The sequence below is a fragment of the Xenopus laevis genome, chromosome 2S (assembly GCF_017654675.1).
Source record: "Xenopus laevis strain J_2021 chromosome 2S, Xenopus_laevis_v10.1, whole genome shotgun sequence".
NCBI classification, from domain to species: Eukaryota; Metazoa; Chordata; class Amphibia; order Anura; family Pipidae; genus Xenopus; species Xenopus laevis.
In genome coordinates this window covers 73929419-73950554 of record NC_054374.1, presented here as the reverse complement: position 1 = coordinate 73950554, position 21136 = coordinate 73929419, and the positions used below count along the sequence as shown (strand labels likewise).

At 35.7% G+C, this 21136-nt stretch overlaps 1 protein-coding gene across 1 annotated transcript in view; it reads left to right on the top strand.

Moving 5' to 3' along the window:
* The window catches only part of htr1d.S (5-hydroxytryptamine (serotonin) receptor 1D, G protein-coupled S homeolog), a 30481-nt gene extending 13190 nt beyond the window's left edge, over positions 1–17291 (top strand). The window contains exons 2-3 of the mRNA XM_018249515.2: positions 13439–13517; positions 15130–17291. Coding sequence (XP_018105004.1) covers positions 15811–16941 — 1131 coding nt within the window. The 5' untranslated portion in view covers positions 13439–13517; positions 15130–15810 and the 3' untranslated portion in view covers positions 16942–17291. The remainder of the gene's footprint in view (positions 1–13438; positions 13518–15129) is intronic.
* The last annotated feature ends 3845 nt before the right edge of the window (positions 17292–21136 follow it).

Below are 21136 nucleotides of genomic sequence, written 5' to 3'. Positions count from 1 at the left end.
TTGTTCTGGCCCTGCCTACTGGTAAGCTTGTATAATGAATGCCTGCTCTACTTAATTTCTTTTTACGAGAATGTAAGTAGAGACCTCGATTCTGGGATGGCAGTGGATGTGATTTACTTAGACTTTGCTAAAGCATTTGATACAGTGCCACACAAAAGGTTACTGGTTAAATTAAGAAAAGTTGGCCTGGAACATAGTATTTGTACCTAGATAGAGAACTGGCTAAAAGATAGACTACAAAGAGTGGTGGTAAATGGAACATTTTCTAATTGGACCAGTGTAGTTAGTGGAGTACCGCAGGGCTCTGTACTAGGTCCCTTGCTTTTCAACTTGTTTATTAATGACCTGGAGGTGGGCATTGAAAGTACTGTTTCTATTTTTGCAGATGATACTAAATTGTGCAGAACTATAGGTTCCATGCAGGATGCTGCCACTTTGCAAAGTGATTTGTCTAAACTGGAAAACTGGGCAGCAAACTGGAAAATGAGGTTCAATGTTGATAAATGCAAGGTTATGCACTTTGGCAAAAATAATATAAATGCAAGTTATACACTAAATGGCAATGTGTTGGGAGTTTCCTTAAATGAAAAGGATCTAGGGGTCTTTGTAGATAACACGTTGTCTAATTCTGGGCAGTGTCATTCTGTGGCTACTAAAGCAAATAAAGTTCTGTCTTGCATAAAAAAGGGCATTAACTCAAGGGATGAAAACATAATAATGCCTCTTTATAGGTCCCTGGTAAGGCCTCATCTGGAGTATGCAGTGCAGTTTTGGACTCCAGTCCTTAAGAGGAATATAAATGAGCTGGAGAGAGTGCAGAGATGTGCAACTAAATTGGTTAGAGGGACGGAAGACTTAAATTATGAGGGTAGACTGTCAAGGTTGGGGTTGTTTTCTCTGGAAAAAAGGCGCTTGCGAGGGGACATGATTACACTTTACAAGTACATTAGAGGACATTATAGACAAATGGCAGGGGACCTTTTTACCCATAAAGAGGATCACCGTACCAGAGGCCACCCCTTTTGACTAGAAGAAAAGAACTTTCATTTGAAGCAACGTAGAGGGTTCTTCACAGTCAGGACAGTGAGGTTGTGGAATGCACTGCCGGGTGATGTTGTGATGGCTGATTCAGTTAATGCCTTTAAGAATGGCTTGGATGATTTTTTGGACAGACATAATATCAAAGGCTATTGTGATACTAAACTCTATAGTTAGTATAGGTATATAGAATTTTAATTAAAAGTAGGGAGGGGTGTGTGTATGGATGCTGGGTTTTCATTTGGAGGGGTTGAATTTGATGGACTTTGTCTTTTTTCAACCCAATTTAACTATGTAACTATGTAACTATATAACTACTATATTCTACTTTTATTGGCAACTACCCCATCAGGGGGTGTAGGGGGCACAGCACTGGTGCAGTTGCTCCCGTTTCACCCCTGGTAGTTATGCCAATGATTGCTTAACTGACAAAGCCCAGTAAAGCTTCACAAATTTTTTTCGTATAGTAAATTTTTTTTACTGGGAGTATATCCTCAACTAAGCCCAACAAACAGACTTTTGGTGTAAATATGTTAGACAATTCTAGATTTTCCATGTATTTAATTACTTCAATCCAGTATTTCATTGTAGGTCAGTCCCATGATGTGAGTAGGACCCGGCAATTCTGGGGCACTGTGCTTCTGGGCTGCCAGCCATTTTTTGAAGTCACAAGGGAGTAATGTACAGTTGGTGGGTAAACATATATGGTACCAATCTGTCTTAGAGTGAGATTACATCGCTGTATAGTATGTCTCTGTTCTCATCCCACTGTTCCCTGCTCAATGTCGGCAGTAATTAATGCCATTTATAACAGACTCTTAAAAATGGTGGTGGGATGGTAGAAGGCAAATCTTGATATAGCCTTGAGATCAGTTTTGTGTGTTGTTTATCCCTATGTATTAATTCTACTGAAAAGTGAAAATAAGTGGGTTCTGAGAAATCTGGCTTTACCTGTGTGGTGTAATTGAAAGCCTGTTTAACTGGGTTCTGAGTTGCCTCAAGCTAGGAAATTTCCTATCCATTATGATTTCAACTAGGTATTTCAAACCCATTGGGGGACAGTAATAAAAATCTTGGAGATCATGAAGATGAGGAGAGTTAGAGTTTTTCCACAGAGGGAGGAAAAGAGAAATGATTGAGGGGGAGGGGAATATACTCATAATTCGATAAATCTCACATTTGAATTTACATTCAAATAGGGGGATTAAAATTTGGATTTTGTGTGAATTTCGACTTGATAAATCTGCTCCTTAATGTGTAAAACTGAGTTGCATACATCTGTTCAGAGAACTTTCTTTCAAGAAGACGTAACCATGTAACTGATCTATAGCTTTTATTCAGAGGGAAAAACCCTTGTGTATACATTGCGTGGGGAAGACATGATTTGAGTTGGAATTATATTTTACATAAAAAAACAGAACAATAATGTTAAACTATATTTAGCGTTATAGATAAAATATAACATCACTTTTGGGGGTGAAAACATAAATGTCTAGTGTTATTAGTTAGTGGTTTTATTACAATACCAACAAGTCATAGTAATCCCAAAAATGTATTGAAGTTTAATTTCTTACGTTAGAGAGTAAGTGTTTGTTTTCTAATAAAGTCTGGTGTTGAATACAACTAAATTATCTTGAAACAGCAAAACCCCCGGGCTATCTACAGTAAGCTGATCTACTTGATTTTGTAGGCATAGTCCAGCAGTTTTGTAATTGCTCTTTGCATTAGTTTGTCTTGCTGGTATGTCCCTGGGGCTCCTGTCACTTAAAGCGACATGAATCCCTGATCATTTGTAATCACTGCACAGGCCAGGAGAGCACAGTGTTAAAGGTAAACTAGCGCCAAAATGCAACTCCTAAATATCCTTCTATATTTTATTATATTTTTTATGTGTCTAATACGTAACACATTAAATCACAACAAAATTAAAAATTTAATAATTAAATAATTACTGCTGACTATGTTAGTGCCATTGCTAATAAAATAAATAATTTTTTGTCAAATTCAGTTAAGGTTCAGAATTAAGGATAAAATAAGCGCAGACCATTCTCACCAATATTTGGAACCTGCCTAATATTAAATCACCAACATTTGTCAAAATTAACCAAGAAGTGCTATGCAAAATTTGGCATTACTGCACAACTTAAATAAATAAGACCCCTGGCTAAATGAAGGGAAGCAAGCACATAGCAGAAAGAAAGCAGAAACTGTAGTATATTGTATTAACGGTTTAGTGATATTAATTTTATAGCATGTGTTTTCAGATTCCAAACACATCTGACTTATACTCTTCTACACCATGGGGTATGTTGTCTAAGTACACCATTTAAATTCACCATGTGAAGGTCTGAATCTACAATTGTAGTGTCTGAATAGGCATATTGAGTCCCCCTTAAACCCTACACTTTATTTTAGAGTCCTGGGTTGAGAAGCTGATTCCATTTGGCATTGTTTCCTCTATCATGCGTCTCCTCGGGGGCACTTGGGGATGATGGTTGCTCGTCAATTGCCAACTTCCTCAGAGGCTTCAATGGCTGCATAGTATGCTCATTCCTACTACAACCATAACAGCTGTTATCTCACTGAGTAAAGCAAAACATCTATAGAAGGGGAAGGCCTTATAGGAAAAATTATGTATATAACCAGTTCTGTGCCCAGATTAGCCGGCAAATTAGGTGAACCACTGACAGTTGGTAAGAAAGTCTGGATTCCAAATAGTTTCGTGGATCTTCTTCAAAGATAAGGGTCCAAAGCCTGAGGCAGGAAGTCCAAACAAGGGGTAAGAATGGGTATAGTCCCAGTGAACTAAGCCTATCCAAAGTGAGAGTTAGTGTCCTTAAACTGCAGCAGCAGGGCTGGTTTACACACCAGTACAAGGAGCTTGAGTGATAGCGAGAGGAGCTTATCCCTCTGTGGTGTCTAAAATAATGAGAAATTTAATGATGTGGGAACTGAAACAGAGAACCCTTTGAACCCTTTATCTATGTAGAGATAACTAGTTAGATCCACTTATAGGCGTTATAAGGGACCTGTGCCCCAATAGGCCCCATGCAAGTTTTTATTAGTCCCTGGGTACAGCTTATTGTCTGACACCTTCCAGTAGTACCCCATTCCAAGAATCTACCCATTTTACATGATTACTTGGTGAGCTGTTGAATTGTTTATGCCTTGTCTCTAATCCTGTTAATTTGTTTTGTCTGTATTTCTAGTTTTATGCCATTGTGGCCATTCATTATCTCCACACAATAAAGCACGGTGACAGCTAAGCACCGAAGAGCTTTTCTCAAAGGGAAACTATGAATCCAGTTTCCTTGAGCTACCGCTCGATTTGGCCCAGCAGCAAGAAAAACATTGTACTATTTGATAAGAAAAGTTCTGTAGCAGAAGTCACATTGTGTCCTCTCATTTGTATTTGACAACCATTTTCAGGTACCTGTATCAAAATTCACATTTCATTCATTAGGTTCTATGATGCAGATCTTCTGTATAGCTGTACTCACTGTGTTCTGACCTCTTTCAAAGCATCATTTTTAACCTTTCTTTGGTACATTTTCTATCACTCGTGCTTGAAAAGAACTTTGTGTTTTGGCAACTGTCCTAAGGCAGGGCATGAAAACCCGACCTCTGCTGTATCTGCTCGATTTATTTGCTTCTTGCATTGCTTTCTGAGAACTTGTGAAACCAAATATCAATAGAACACTGAATTGTCTGATGTTATGTTTTGATGACATTTTTAATTTAGCAGATATGCTTCAGATATCCAGGGGCAATAGTACAGGGAATGAAATAGGCAATGCTATATACATTTTTATTGGGAGACCTTCATTATCAGTATACTCTAGCAACAAGCGTTAAAGAAGCAATGCAGAGATTTTTCAAATAATTTTCTTTGAAGCCACAATTTAAGTGATTCCGTTGATTTTAAGTCTTCTCAAATAATTTAATATTTTTATTAACGAAGCCATATATTCTGTTGGTGCTATGTCAGCTTGTTTTATTAATACACAGCATTCCTTGATTTATTTACAGGTTCCATACAGTTAGTATTTTATAGCTGTTTCCTTACTAGAACATTTAAGGGTAACTACACCCATGAACATTGTAGGTCTCTCTAAAACATATCACATAAAATGTCCATATACAGCTATGGGATCTATTATCCAGAATTTTTGGGACTTGGGGTGTTCTGGTGTTTTTTTCTGTAATTTGTATCACCATGCCTTAAGTCTAATAAAAAAATAAACCCACCAGTATTGTAGTTCTTCAGTTTCACGCAGCTTATTTAGGATCAAGTACATTATTACAGAGAAAAGGGAAATCAGGAGAGGGATTTGTGGAGGAGCTGGTATGAATTGAGGCTAGAGGAAGGGTTAAGATACCGGGACAAAGGAAGTAATGGCCTGTTTACTTGTGAGGTGCCAGGGAGCATTGGCATAGACCTGGGAAGTGTCCAGGGGTGTTAAGGTTAATTTGTCACAGCTTCAAAGGGAGTGATTCCCTTGGGTGAGAGCTAGCACATTCTGAGTAGCACGTAGTGGTTGTTGGTGGACCAATGACGGATGGTGTATTCCTCAAGCAATTGCTGTAAGAAGGATGCCTGCATTCACTTGACCACCCAAAACAGGGAGGTAAGTGTCTGACTTGGCAAGCAGGTTATTTCTTGGCCTGTAGGGGTATAGGAGTCCTATTTATCAAAATTTGTGAATTTGTGAAATGTTAAAATTGTTTTCTAATTTGGATAAACTTTTATAAAACTTGAATAGTTGCTTATTTATTAAAAAATCCAAATATTACCGCAATCAAATAAAACAATAAAAATCTTATACATCAAATTCATCTTCTCCTTGTCCTTTTCAATGGGTCTATAAACTTTAAAAAATCCAAAAGTCTCAAATGATTTAGGTGCTGAAGTTTTACATTATTTGAATTCATGAATTTGAGATAAAAAAATGTAATTCTAAAATTGTTAAATCAGCCGTTACCTTTGTTATAAAAGCTGTGGTCTGTTACATCCAAACTTGGACTTCAAAAGTGTCTCCTTTTTGGATAATGAGGTAGTGGGATAGTGGGTAGTGTAACTATGAGTTGAGTCAACCCTCTATGACAGCTCACAGTCAGGTAGCAGAAACTGAAAATGAACAGAAAACACAAACACAATCTGTTGCTTTCATATGAGATATGACCACATGAATCATTTCTCTTTACTCTGCCAGTATGTCTTACTATGCTTGTTACAAAGTAATTTGAATCTTTTTAGGCATCACTGTACAGGAAACAAATCCCAGGATCTATTATCACGAGTGCAATTAAAACACAAATTTTTCACCCACAGAACTACTTTGGAATTTCATAGGAACTGCATAATAAAGCCCTTACAAACATTCCAGTACTGCATTATCCAATTAATTTGTGTATTTCAGCAATATTAATGACACTGCATCCTCTAGGAATACTCTGCACTCTCTTGGTTTAGTTTTTCTTGCAGATAATTGTAAAATATACAAAACAAACCTTGTACAATCTAATTATCTAACACAGTTAGAGTGGGCCAGTAACCAAGTTTGCTTTAAGGAATAATGGGGTTTCCTGTACACGCAGAGCACTGGCCCTCATCTATCTAAACCTCATCCCCTTTTCAAGAAGCACCGCCCCTTTAAGAGAGTCAAAGCCCTCTGCTTTAACTGCCTATGTAACTATGGAATGGCACACACAGCGCTGACTGTAATAAAATTCATATTGCTGAACTATACGTAATCTATGTCTGGGTCGAAATGTTTCTTACCAGTGATTGTGCAATCTAATTATTTATACTATAGCAGTGGGTCTGCTCCTGTAACTATGCAATGGCACAAAATAGAAGCCCACATTCCTCTGCTGACGGGTTAGGGAGCTGTAGAGAAGCAATAGAAAAATGTGGTGCTTCGCTTGGCCTCACTTTTTTGCAATTTTATTATTTTAATACTGTACTTATTTGAGGGGGATCTATTTATTAAACCTCACATTTTTCTGGTTGAGTTTTTAAAGAGGAAAAACTAAGTTTTTGAAAAAATTCCAACTTTTGAGATTTATTACACTCCAAAAATGCTAAAAATTTGAATCCAATAATACTCCAGCTAGTCATGTAAAAGTCAGATGGTCCCTTTTACATTGGAACATGTTTTTTGCCTACATGATTGTTGACATTTTTGAGCTGTTTGAGACTGGTTTTCATTCGATAGTCCAAGAAATTTTCGTTTTTCATTCGATAATTTGAATAATTCAAGTTTTTCGGGCGATTATTCAAAAAGTCACACGATTCACATTGTCACACAATTTAATCAAGACTTTTCCCTCAAGGACAATTTTCGATCTGAATTGTTAGTCACTTAAACCAGATCGTGGATGGGAGTTTGGTTGATTTTTTATTATAAAAATAATGGGAAAAATTTGAGTTTTGATAAGTAGTCCCCCTAAAATCTTTCTAGCAAAATATTCCAAAAACTCAACCAGGCAAGTGATTCTATTTCAGCCTGGCATGCCAGTAACTGTTGACTATTCTTATTTCCTATGTATCTAGTCTCTTATGTTACTTTTTGCTGTCTTTTAAATGGCTAACATATATAATGGGAAATATAAATGTTGACTGACTGTGTTATAAAAAACATTCTTTTTAAAGCAATTGTTTACAGGATCATCAATTATAATAGCCATTAGGACTTCTGAAACATCTGAGCTGGTACTTTCTTCCAGAGAAATAAAATTTCAAGAAAAAGTTCAATAATTTATACATGTTTTTATGCATTCAAGATATATACACTATTTTAAGGAGCAGAACATAAATGCAGTGGCATATAAAATGTTCTGACTTGCCCCAGTTACTGTAGAGCAGTGGTATTTTGAAAAAAAGCTAATATTATAAATAAGAGAACATTTTTGAGTATTGGAAGTATGTAAATATACTTATAAATAATAGAAAAAGATAAATAAAGAGCTGATAGAATACAAGATGATATAGATGATTATGTACTAACTATAGAATAAGGCTATGTGTAAAACCACTCTTCTGCCTTTAACTCTCAAAATTTTTTATTTATTGGTTTAAGATTTTTTGGAGCCTTGTGATTGTCTGCATTTTAAATTGCTGTGGCATAATGGGGGTGGGGAACAATTGATTTGTTTACATCCTAGGCTAAAATGAAGCTTGTCGGTGGCTGGCAGTAATATATCAGGTTTGAACTACAAGTTACTAATCCACCATTAAAATCTCGCTTTTTAAAGCATATGAAACATTTTTCCCACTAAAAAAAATCTACTAGTTGTTATTTTGTTGATAGTTGAGTGACCTTATTGGAATAAAATCCTGAAACTTTGTAAGGACCTACAGGTTTAATGTCGTTTGTGCAACATTTCTACTTCTTGTTCTTTAACAAATTTAAATTATTGAATATCGGTTTCATAAAGGTCAGTGGTAGAGTCTGAATGTCTATAGCTTCAGAAATAGAATAAAAGGCTGAGCTTTTGACACCCAAGTCAAAAGTGACTATTTGTGGCCCCTATGGTCCCAGAACACCATTGAGAGGCCGCCCCCTGATGGTGGGGAAAGACAATGTGGAAGTGACATCTCCCAGAGAGAGGAAGTGAGCAGTGTTGTTTTTGACACAAAGAGATTGAGGGAGACTCAGAGGCATGTATGGCTTTGGTTCCTCACTTCATTGAGACTCATAGGAGTATCACAAGGGAAACTGAATGATATTAAGGCCTTCTTCACAAATATCACCAGCTGGGATTTGTGTTATCGGGTCTATAATGATTATCAAGTCTATGACATTGGCCACACATTGCAGTGACCGCTGTGCTTGAACATCTTGAGGAGAGACTTCCATACCCTGTGAAACTATACTGTGCAGCCTGTACATGTGCTGGATTACGTCAGTGAGCAACTACTTGCTGCTCCCATTGTGGCCACTGATGGGAAGTACACCCAATATTCACCATTACTACCAACTGCACATGAATAAACACACAGGGAAGCGATTTTCTGCATCACTGTCACTGGATCCACCAGCTTCAACTCCCTAACAACCATCCAGGAGAGACTGAGATGTGGGTTGTCAATTGTTGTTGCTCGCCTTTTTGTTTTCTTCATTACATAAATGTTCGGATGCGCTATTGATGCCACTGTTCTCAAGTCACCATTAGTTACATTCAGTTTTCACAGATTTCTACTATTTTTTTCAGTAAGGGTAACTTCACAGCCATCTTTTTCATACTACTATGTTCTAAAAGTATGAGAAAGAAGGAGGTATATGTGCTATTACTTGAAGTTGTATTGATATTTACTTGATGAAAAACAAACTGCTGCTGCTAAAGGGTTTGTCTGTAAAGCTCTGATGTAATTGTAAATAAAATATACTTTCTTGGGAATTCTAAATCCTTCCAGTAGTCCAAGGGTATATGAAGTATTGATAGTTTTATGGCCTTGGAGAAAAGCAAGCTGTATAGTTTATAACACACCTTTTCACTGAGCCCATATATGAAAAGATTATTGATTGGAAGTATCAATGATTTATTTGTCTTGGAAAAAAAACAAGAACCTAGTAAACTTATTGGTTCCTGATATCTGAACAGTATACAAAGAGCAATAATGTACCTTAACTTTTATGTCATACCTTAAGGGGGTTATTTCTTAAAATCCAAATTTTTCTGTTCAGGGTTTTAAAGGGGAAAAACTAATTTTTCATGGGAAAAAAACCTGAAATGTTTTGAAATTTATTATACCCCCAAGGCTGCTAATAGCCTGAATCTGAAAATACTCCATCTCAAACCTGCTGTGATCATATAGAAGTCAATAGCAGATGTTCCTTTTACATTGGAAGATATGTTGATCTGCACTGGGTTTCATGCGATAATCCGAATAATTTGTGGTTTTAGGGAGATAATTCAGGCATCAAATTCGAAATTTTATTGAGTCTTTCCCACAGCAATCTTTTTTGTTATTTTTTTTATAAATAAGGTCAAATTGTGGATGAGAATATTAATTATTAATAATAATTATTAATAAAATAAAGAGAAAATGTTGAGTTTTAATAAATAACCCCACAAATGTCAAATAAAATAAAGAGAAAATTTCGAGTTTTAATAAATAACCCCACAAATGTCAAAGCTGTTTTTGACATTTGTGGGGTTATTTATTAAAACTCGAAATTTTCTCTTTGTTTTATTTGACATTTGTGGGGTTATTTATTAAAACTCGAAATTTTCTCTTTATTTTATTAATAATTATTATTAATTTACCATATCTTTTGTTTTCCACTAAATATATTAGACATATATGCAGTAATCCTTTCTGCTCTTAGTCAGTGGTAAAAGTGACTCCTGCAGTGTACTATACTTTACTCATATATTTTTTTCTGTTCAGGGTTTTAAAGGGGAAAACACAACATTTTTGTGGGGAAAAAAACTTGAATATTTTTGAGATTTATTATACCCCGAGGGCCGAGGCTGCTAAAAAAATCCTAAAATACTCAAATCTCAAACCTGCAGAGGTCATGTAGATGTCAATGGCAGATTTCCCTTTTACAATTTGAAGATATAATGATCTGTGCTTGGTTTTGTATGATAATACGAAAAAATCAATGTTTCAAATCTGAAAAATGTGTACGTTTCAAATTCTTTCATGATTTTATTGAGTCTTTTCCTGCACTGAATTTCATGAGTTATTTTTTTAATAAATGGAGTAAAATTGTGGATGGGAGTTTGGTAGAATTTGCTTTAATAAAAATAATGAGAAACTTTTGAGTTTTAGTAAATAACCCCCTTAGTTCGTTTTTTTTTCCAAACGCACAAGAACTGCAAACTTCTTAAATTCCATTATGTTTTCAAATTATTTTTCCTATGTTTATTACAACTTTCAGAAATGATCATTTTCATTAGCCTTGAAAGCTTTTAATAATTGTTCAGTAAACAATCATTGATTCTTTTTTGACAGGGGTTTGTTGTTGGTCCCACCCTATGTGTGTGTGTATTGTCAATGGGTGTAGCAAAGAGTAGGGCCTGTTAGTACTGGCATTAATGGGGGAATATAATATGTCTCGTTGGAGCAAAAAACATTTGCAAAGACCATTGTAAATGTTAGTGACCCTCCTTTTTGCCCGATTATAGACCTCAATGACTTCCTCGTAAAGTTTGCAACCAAATGGCTTTTCAGAACATTCGCAGTGTATGTAATAACATTTAATTGAAAATTTAAAACTAAGGGGCATATTCATCAAGGGTCGAATTTCGAATTTAAAAAACCTCTAAATTCAAATTCAAAAAGACCAACCGAAATTAAGTTAAAGGTTTTTTGTTTGGTCGAATAGGTCGGTATTCGTCCAAATTTTAATCGTCTGAATCGAAGGAATAGCGCATACGATCAAATTCAATTAGTTTTTCCCAAAAAAACATTGTTTTTTCGAAGTCCACCAATTGACTCCAAATAGGTTCAAGGAGGTCTACCATAGGCTAAAACAGCAATTCGTCAGGTTTTAGATGGAATGGCCGAAGTCGAATTTTTAAAGAGACAGTACATGATAAATTTCGATATTCGAATTTTTTAATTTTTTTCAAATTCGGATCGAAATTTGTACTAATCCCTAATCGAAGTACACAAAAAATAGCTCGAAATTTTTTTTCATTCGAAAATTCACCTCGACCTTTGATAAATCTGCTCTTAGTGATGTAATATTCACCAGTGAATGATTTTACATTGCGAGCAGTGCTAAACATTCACAAAAACATAATTTTAAACATTGCTTGCAATTTTTAATTACATTCCCCGTTTTATCTCATTAGATAATTTTATCTCATATGATAAAACAGTATTGATGTATTATCTTCTATTGATGTTAATACAGTAGAAGTATAGTCTAAGGTGTGGTAATGCCCTGGAGCATTGCAACTTTCTGTTGCACCCTTAGAGGCAGATTTACCAAAAGTGAATTTTCGATTTAAAAAACTTTAAATTTCAACGTATTTTTTGGGTACTTCGACCATCGAATAGGCCAAATTCGACTTTGATTCAGATTGAAAAACCTTCGAAAATTCGACCACTCGAAAATCTAAGTACTGTCTCTTTAAAAAACTTCGACTTCGACACTTCGCCACCTTAAACCTGCTGAATTGCTGTTTAGCCTATGGGAGACCTCCTAGAATCTATTTAATCCTTCGATTTTACTTCGATCGTACTTCGATCGAATACGGCCGCTTTCACTGGAAAAAATACTTTGACTATCGAAGTACTCAAATTCGATGGTCGAATTTCGAAGTTTTTTTATTTAGAAATTCAATCCTTGATAAATCTGCCCCTTGGTGTGGAATTTGCTGGTGTGGAATTTTCTGGTGTGAAATTCGGAGGTTGTGCAGTATTTTGCATGGGTTTGGGGATATTCAACACTGGCCCATTTTGTGCTAAAGCACTGACAGTTGATTTTCATAGTCTTGTGAAATGCTAATGAGGGTCGATGAAGTGTATTGCTACAGTATTGAAATGTTTCATGATTGCACTTGAATGCTTTATAATACCCTTCAGGAATATAAGAGCTTTGTAATATATTGCTTGGTACTGTGGTGCAAAAATGCAGGTGTTTTGTAGTAGTTTGCATGGTTATTGATGTAATTTACAAGATTTAAGGGGATGCCACGCACTGGAAGACTACTAAATGAGTGTTCATTCAATATTATACAAGGGTTCTGTAACATTAATGCTGTATATGGCTGCTGTGAGAGTTCTTTGGGGTATTGATGGTGTAAAGTAGCTTAGGAGCATAGTATCTGTAGAAATTGTGTGTGTGATATACAGGTATGTTGCACACAGTTCTTCACTGATAGTGATGGGCGAATTTGTCCCATTTTGCTGTGCCGAAAAATTTGAGAATTTCCTGTGAAATTCTCGATACAGCGAAGAATTCTTGAAATGCAAATTTTGACGCCATCGTCAATTCGCCAGTGTCAAAATTGGCACCGGCGACAATGGTGACACAGGCATCAATATTGTCGCGAAACACAGAAATTCGCTGCAAATTCGCGCCTTGCAAATAAATTGGCCCACCACTATTCACTGATCTTTTAAATCATACTTTAATTATTTTGTACTGAAAGGCCATTTAGAAACGTACAGGCACATACAGAGCGATGAAGTTTGTGGAGAGTTGACCATCACAAATTACCATCACTGCGGGCATAATGGTTATGGCCTCCTTTGATGAACTAGGCCTGCAGTAGGACTAAATATATATATTGATCCAGGCCAATGTATATCAATCTATGTGCCTGCAGTAAGAAATATATCCCATTTAATTTGAATAGACACATTATAATAATTCCAGAGTTAAGACTTTGTATGTATTTTAATGTTTCTTTCATTGTTTCCCTTTCATTATAGAATTGTAATCATTGACAGAATGCCATGTGAAAGTTCTTACAGCGTGTCAGATTCTTTGCTGAGCATAGTGGTCCAGCAGGTAAGACTCTACCATTACATAACCACCTGAATGTCAGACTCCCACATATCTCAAATGGATAACTTTGGACTACTTGTTTTAGATTCCATGGTTTAAGGACCATCCCATAAATTATAGTGTTAAGATTATACACCATTCTGTGTTTTTTAGATGAGTGACTTGAAAGGGAAAAAAATACTACCCTTTTGGCATAAGCTCATTTATTGGGGTTTATGCAAAAAAAGGGACATAAACACTATGGGGCACATTTACTAAGCTCGAGTGAAGGATACAAACTAAAAAAACTTCAAATTTCGAAGTATTTTTTTGGGTACTTCGACCATCGAATAGGCTACTACGACCTTCGTCTTCAATTCGAACAATGCAAAGTAAAAATCGAGATAGTCAAAGTACTGTCTCTTTTAAAAAAAACTTTGACTACATGCGTCGGCAGTTTAAAACTACCGAGGTACAATGTTAGCCTATGGGGACCTTCCCCATCAGTTTTCTAAGGTTTTTTTGATTGAAGAAAAATCCTTCGATCGTTCGATTAAAATCCACGGAATCGTTCGTTTTCGAAGGATTTTATCGTTCGATCGAACGATTTTTACTTATTTGCGCAAAATCCTTCGAATTCGCCATTCGAATTCGAAGGTTTTTACTTCGAGGATCGAATTCGAGGGTTTATTAACCCTTGATATTCGACCCATAGTAAATGTGCCCCTATGTGAATTACGTATTAAAAATACACATTTATAATTATATAAATATAAACTATATACTTTGAGTGATTTTTATTAGTGATGCACCGAAGACAAGATTTGGTTCGGGATTTTTGGTCTTTTTCGGCAGGATTTGGATTTGGCCAAATCCTTCTGCCTGGCCGAACCGAATCCAAATCCTAATTTGCATATGCAAATCAGGGATGGGGAGGGAAATTGTGTGACTTTTTGTCACAAAACAAGGAAGTAAAAAATGTTTCCCCCTTCTCACCCCTAATTTGTATATGCAAATTAGGATTTGGATTCAGTTCGGGTTTCAGCCGAATCTTTCACAAAGGATTTGGGGGTTAGGCCGAATCCTACATAGTGGATTCAGTGCATCCCTCATTTTTATACTTTGATTTATATGGGCAGTAACAATTCCTGCCCATATAAACCTTTTTTATCTATTATTTCCTAAACTGTTTTTTTTTTTTCTTTGACAAACCTGGTATACGTAAATTTACTGCACAGTCCATCAAATCAGTTATCTCCAATAACTTATTACAGGAGAATAAAATGTTATTTGTAAATGTAATTACTATTGGTAGAAGTATCTGTCTAGCTAGTTTAACTGGCAGTTATATGTCATCTTCATAACTCCCACTGTTAATACTTGTCATCTTATAAAGACAGTAATCCTAGTCACTATCATATTTCATCTATAACTGTTATAAAATGTATGAATACTTGTAATAGTAACAGCAGGACAGCCGACTTCAAAAGCTATTCATCAGTGAAAATGTTCTGTCTTCCTGACATTTTTATTAAGCTATTGAACTTATAAAGTATTTTGAGCCACTAATACACTATGCAGTATATAACTAATTATATTCAGATTTGATTGCAATGTTGCTTTCTTTTTCTATTAGGGTGAATGGATAAATGAAAGAAAAATTAACTTTGTCAATCAAGGTTTGTACTTCAGACAGAACAGTATCATGATTCTACGTGGACAGAAACTGTGCTGCTTATACATCAATGGGGCTGTTCTCCCTAATCCTTTAAGAGCAATGTTATCTACATAAGATCATTTCTGTATGTTCAATATTTATTACGCAGTGTAAGGTCCGACTCCCTTTTTTCAGTCTTAACAAAAAATACAACTGAGATTTGATTTACTAGGAAATACATATTAAACACATTCTGCTAATGAGCAACAGTTCACAGTTCGAGAAGAAAATTGCTCTAACATTATGGAAATGATAGGTATGAATTTTAAGTAAATACTATTAGCATCCTGATCTGAGTTTCCAAAATGCTTGTAAATAATAAAGTTACTGAAGACATTCTTATAACATCTTTTAATATACATTTAGAATGTTAGACTTAGCATTGTGCTTCCAATTTTAGTTTTTTTTATATTAGCCCTTTAAACATTTTTTGGGAATTTTAACAGAGTAAATTAAAATGAATACAAAGCACAATCTAATGTTTTGAAATGACTACAAACATGAAACCAAATTTTGAAATAAGTGAATTGGGGGTATTTAGTTAGCAAAAACAATATCTCGGCAATAAATATAATTAGACCTTTAGATATTTGGGACAAAATGGCACATTATAATACATCGTTTGATCAAGACATTCGCATTGTATCAGAAAGTTTTAACTCCTCTGACATTATGATAGAACAGGAAGAGTCAACACTGTTAGGACTTAAGATCACTCTTGCTGTTTTTTTATCCATTATAACTTTATCTACCCTTTTGTCAAATGTCTTTGTCATTTTTACTATAGTTATGACTCGGAAGCTCCATACCCCTGCAAATTATCTAATTGGTTCCTTAGCATTTACTGATCTGTTAGTGTCAATCCTGGTAATGCCTATAAGCATTGCATACACAGTCACACATACATGGACATTTGGTCAAATTGTATGTGACATATGGTTGCTCTCAGATATTACTTGCTGCACTGCATCAATATTGCATCTGTGTGTCATTGCTTTGGATAGATACTGGGCTATCACAGATGCACTGGAATACACCAAACATCGGACAGCTAGGAGAGCAGCTGTGATGATATCAGTGGTGTGGATTATTTCCATATGTATTTCCATACCACCCCTCTTTTGGAGGCAAGCCAAAGCTTATGAAGAACTTACAGTATGTACAATCAATACTGACCAGATCTCATACACCATATACTCCACATGTGGTGCCTTCTATATTCCAACTGTACTTCTAATTATGTTGTATGGGAAGATTTATATAGCAGCACGATCAAGAATTCTAAAGCCCCCATCCATATATGGGAAAAGGTTTACAACAGCACATCTAATCACTGGATCAACTGGGTCTTCCTTTTGTTCAGTTAATGCAAATGTTCACATGGAACATCCACATGCTGCTGAAACACCCATCTGTATTAATCACATCAAGATAAAGTTGGCTGATAGTATTATAGAAAGAAAGAGACTGTCTGCAGCCAGAGAAAAAAAAGCCACCAAAACCCTTGGCATAATTCTGGGGGCATTTATAGTCTGCTGGTTACCATTTTTTGTTGTATCCCTGGTCCTACCTATCTGCAGAGATGCCTGTTGGTTTCATCCACTACTGTTTGATTTCTTCACTTGGCTGGGATATCTAAACTCCCTAATTAACCCTGTGATTTATACAGTTTTCAATGAAGATTTCAAAAAAGCATTTCAAAAACTCATTCGACACAACAATGCCTCCTAGGATTTATTGATCTATACTGCTGGGGCAGGAAGGACATTTGGGACATTATAAACGTATGTCGAAATACTTTATACAAATGAAAACACTGCAAGCACAAAGTAAAACGTTATTAAAAATAAAATGATTTTGTACTTGGATGATGCCATTCAGCTATTATGAAAACAGGGCCATTAATAAACTATTTTCTTTAAACAGTTTTTATGAAAGTATTTTACACAGGTTATTGGGACTTCCTGAAAAAAGTACATAGCGTTATAAGTGTGCTGACATATGCCAATAAAACTCAAACTTTGCTACAGAAAAGGGCAAACAAGATGCAAATAATATGGACAGATTTATCAAAGGCCAAGAAAAAAATTGTCTTCTTTTCATCTGTGAATTTGCTTCTTTCTCATTTATCAGTTTTTTTAAAAGCATTTTTTTCCTTTGAAAAAACGATTCGAAGGATTTTAATCCAACGATCGAAGGATTATCCTTCGACCAAAAATATTTAGGAAAGCCTATGGGGACCTTCCCCATAGGCTAACATTGACTTCGGTAGCTTTTAGATGGTGAACTCGGGGGTCGAAGTTTTTTTTAAAGAGACAGTACTTCGACTATCGAATGGTCGAATAGTCGAACGATTTTTAGTTCGAATCCTTCGATTCAAAGTCGAAGTCGAAGCTCGAAGTAGCCCATTCGATGGTCGAAGTAGCGAAAAAAATACTTTGAAATTCGAAGTTTTTTTACTTAGAATCCTTCACTCGAAGTTAGTGAATCGGCCCCTTAGGACAGATTTATCAAGGGTCGAATTTCATAGTACAAAAAACTTCGAAATTCGACCATCGAATTAAAAAACTTTGAATAAAAATCGTTCCATTGAACGATTAAGTCGTTCAAATCGAACGATTTTATCGATCGATCGATTTTTATTCGACCTCTTAAGACTTACAAAATGGTTGTAGAAGGTTGTAGAAGGTCCCCATAGGCTAACATTTCACTTCGGCAGGTTTAATTTGGTGAAGTATTGAAGTCGACGTTTTTTAAAGAGACAGTACTTCTATTATCAAATGGTTGAATATTCGAACGATTTTTACTTCGAATCGAAGTCGAAGTAAATTCGAAGTCGTAGTATCCTATTCGATGGTCAAAGTATTACTTTGAATTTCAAATGTTTTTACTTCGAAAATTCCCTCGAATTCACTTCGACTCTTGATAAATATGCCCCTAAGGGTAAAGCTCCACAATTGTTTTTCATTGGTTGGCGCCCACCAGTCAGTCAGATGGAGTCGCATGCGCAAACATATAATTAACATCTGCAAGCGGACCATGTAGATTCTACACGGCCCGATTGACAGATGAAGACGCTGCTTTCTGCGTCCACATCCGACAGTCGTGTTGCGTCGGATGTAATGTAGTTGTTACCTCTGACCAGGGCCGGGCTGGTAGTAAAAAGCAGCCCAGGCAAAAAAATCAAAGCAGCCCACATGTAATCAAGCAATGGTCTGACTTGTACACATCCACTCATATATATAGGGTAAAACTGCAAAAATGTATGTGCATAAAGAGTGTAATTCATGTAAAATATGCTAAAGATTCTGCAGCCTTGCCTTAGGGTGAGGAGAGGAATAATAATAGTACTGAGAGTGGGCCCCATGGTCTAAAGTTTTTTGGTGGGCCCCTAGTGTCCCAGTTTGACACTGAGTTTGCATACAATGAACTATTCAATACATGGAATCTTTTCATATCGTAATTAGGTAGCAAAGTGAAAGAAATTAAAAATAATATTACTAATTCATTCTACTGTGTTTTCCTGAAACTGGAATGCAAAGGGCACATAGAATTACAGATAAAAATTAATCTGGGCTTCCTGTATACCTATTTTCTAAATGTATTAATTTTTTTTTTGTACAAAATATGAGGACGTTTTGGCAAGATCTGAATTTATATTTAATTGTGTATAAAATGTTTTTAAAGTCACCTGCCACTTATAGTCTTTAAAATTTCATTTTATTTAAATTCAGTTATCAAGCTAAAGAGCTTTGTGAGAAGTATTTGCCACTTATATCTGATCAGCCTAATTAAAGGATTAATTGGGGTCAGCTCTTTGAACACTGACAAACAATGATCAATACATCTTTTTATAAATCTGAAGATATTGTTCATGATTCAGCAATAACAAACATTAGCTAACTAAAGATAACAAGAGCTAATTTATGTCATGTGACCTGAAAATAACTTTTTGGACTCAGATAAAGCTTTTGTTGCAGAACTTAAGCAGCATGCTGCCTAGTGGTTGAGCTAAGGTGCATCTCCTGGGTCTTTTATAACAAAGAGGAAATTGCTGCAACTTCAACAGAATACAGTGCTCTCAGTATTCAACAACACTGTATTTAGATGGTGAGTGTTAAGCTGGATATACACGGGCTGATAAAAGCTGCGACAGACCAAGTCGGCAGCTTATTGGCCTGTGCATGTGGACCTCCCTGATCTATATCTGGCCGAAAGTCGGTCAGATGTTGATCAGGCAGGGTTAAAAATACCGTCAGATCATGGCCACATCTGTTCGTGGATGCAGTCCTGCGATCCGACCACCTGTGGCCTTATAGGCAACATTTTGATCCGATCGGTGGGCCCTAGGGCGCTTGATTGGATCAGCCCGATATCGCCCACCTCAATGTGGGCATATTGGGGAAAGAGCCACTCGTTTGGCGAAATTGACAAACAAGCAGATCTCCCTGTGTATTGCCACCTTTAGGCAGCATGTAAACATCCCTGCCTCCAGCACATAGTGTTACTATAAAGCAAACAACCTGGAAAGGTTTATTGTCCCAGTGGGGCACAGACTGATAAGCCATTGCATTAAAAATGTCTTAGAGGCACATTTATAAAGGGTCACATTTTTAATTTATGTTTTTTAAAACTCACCTAAACTCCCATAAATTCGAAATTCGACGAATCAAAATTTATTTATAAAATCAAATTTTTCCAACAAATGTAAACGACCCGAAAACTGGAATCATATTCGATCAAACTTGATTCGAGTTTTTTATCCAAAAAAACTCAAATGTCAGGAAGGCTGCAAAAATCACTAAATTGATCCCTGGACCTCTCCCATTGACTTAAACAGCAATTTGGCAGGTTTACGCTGCAAATAGTCAAATTCTTAAAGGGACAGAGTATGATAAATCTCAAAAATTTTATTAGAATTTTTTTAAAAATTAGAGTTAGGATAACTTCCTAGTTGAATGTGACAGTTTTGACCATAAAAAATTTAAAATTCAACCCTTAATAAATCTTCCCCCTTAGTCTTAGTGAAGGGAGTTGTAAAATTATTTTAGTTTTGGTTCAATCATTCACATGCACCGGTGTCAGGAGTTACAAGGAGTGCCAAGAGTCACACGCCCTGATTCTATTTGTCTATTTCAGTCTGTTCATTAACTTACATCTCACTAACAGTGCTGGTCACACATGCATTCAACTGTAAAAATATTCCATGGTGTTTTGGGTGTGATTTCCTGAAAAGAGCGTTTCCCATAAGTTTTTTTATACATTTCTGTAAACAATGCATGCATGTTACATAGATAAATAGGTTGGTTGAAAAAAAAGGTCCAAAAGCCATCAGGTTCAACCCCTCAAATGAACCGCACTGCACATACATACACATACTTTTACTGATATCTGATCTGAATATTGAAAAGGATTTTTTTAAAAGGAAAGTACCCCACTTGCAGCCAAAATATCAAGTATCAAAGGTCATTTAAAATATAGTTTTTAACCACCTAATTATTGTTAATAGTGTAATACTTCTATAGCCCAAATTTTATAACAATAATTCTCATAACTTAGATTATCAAACTAAAGTGCAGTGCAATTAATCCGATTAATTAAATTCAATAGCTAGTTGTGGGCAAACATGTGGGCAACTGAACACAAACACTCACTGACCCGCACTTGACAATTAAGTCCTCCACAGAAACTTCATAATTTAATTCAGGGAATATTGTATTTCTATAGAATCCACAATATAGATTTCCATTGAAGTTCATATTCTATAGCCAGTTCTTCATTTATGTTTTTTTGTCCTACTGGGTATTATACTGGACATAGCTGTGTGTTATCAGAACAAAGGTTACAATATATATCTAGTGTTTTTGTTTTTTAAATAATATAAATATATATATAAATAGAAAATATGAAATTGTGGAAAATACAT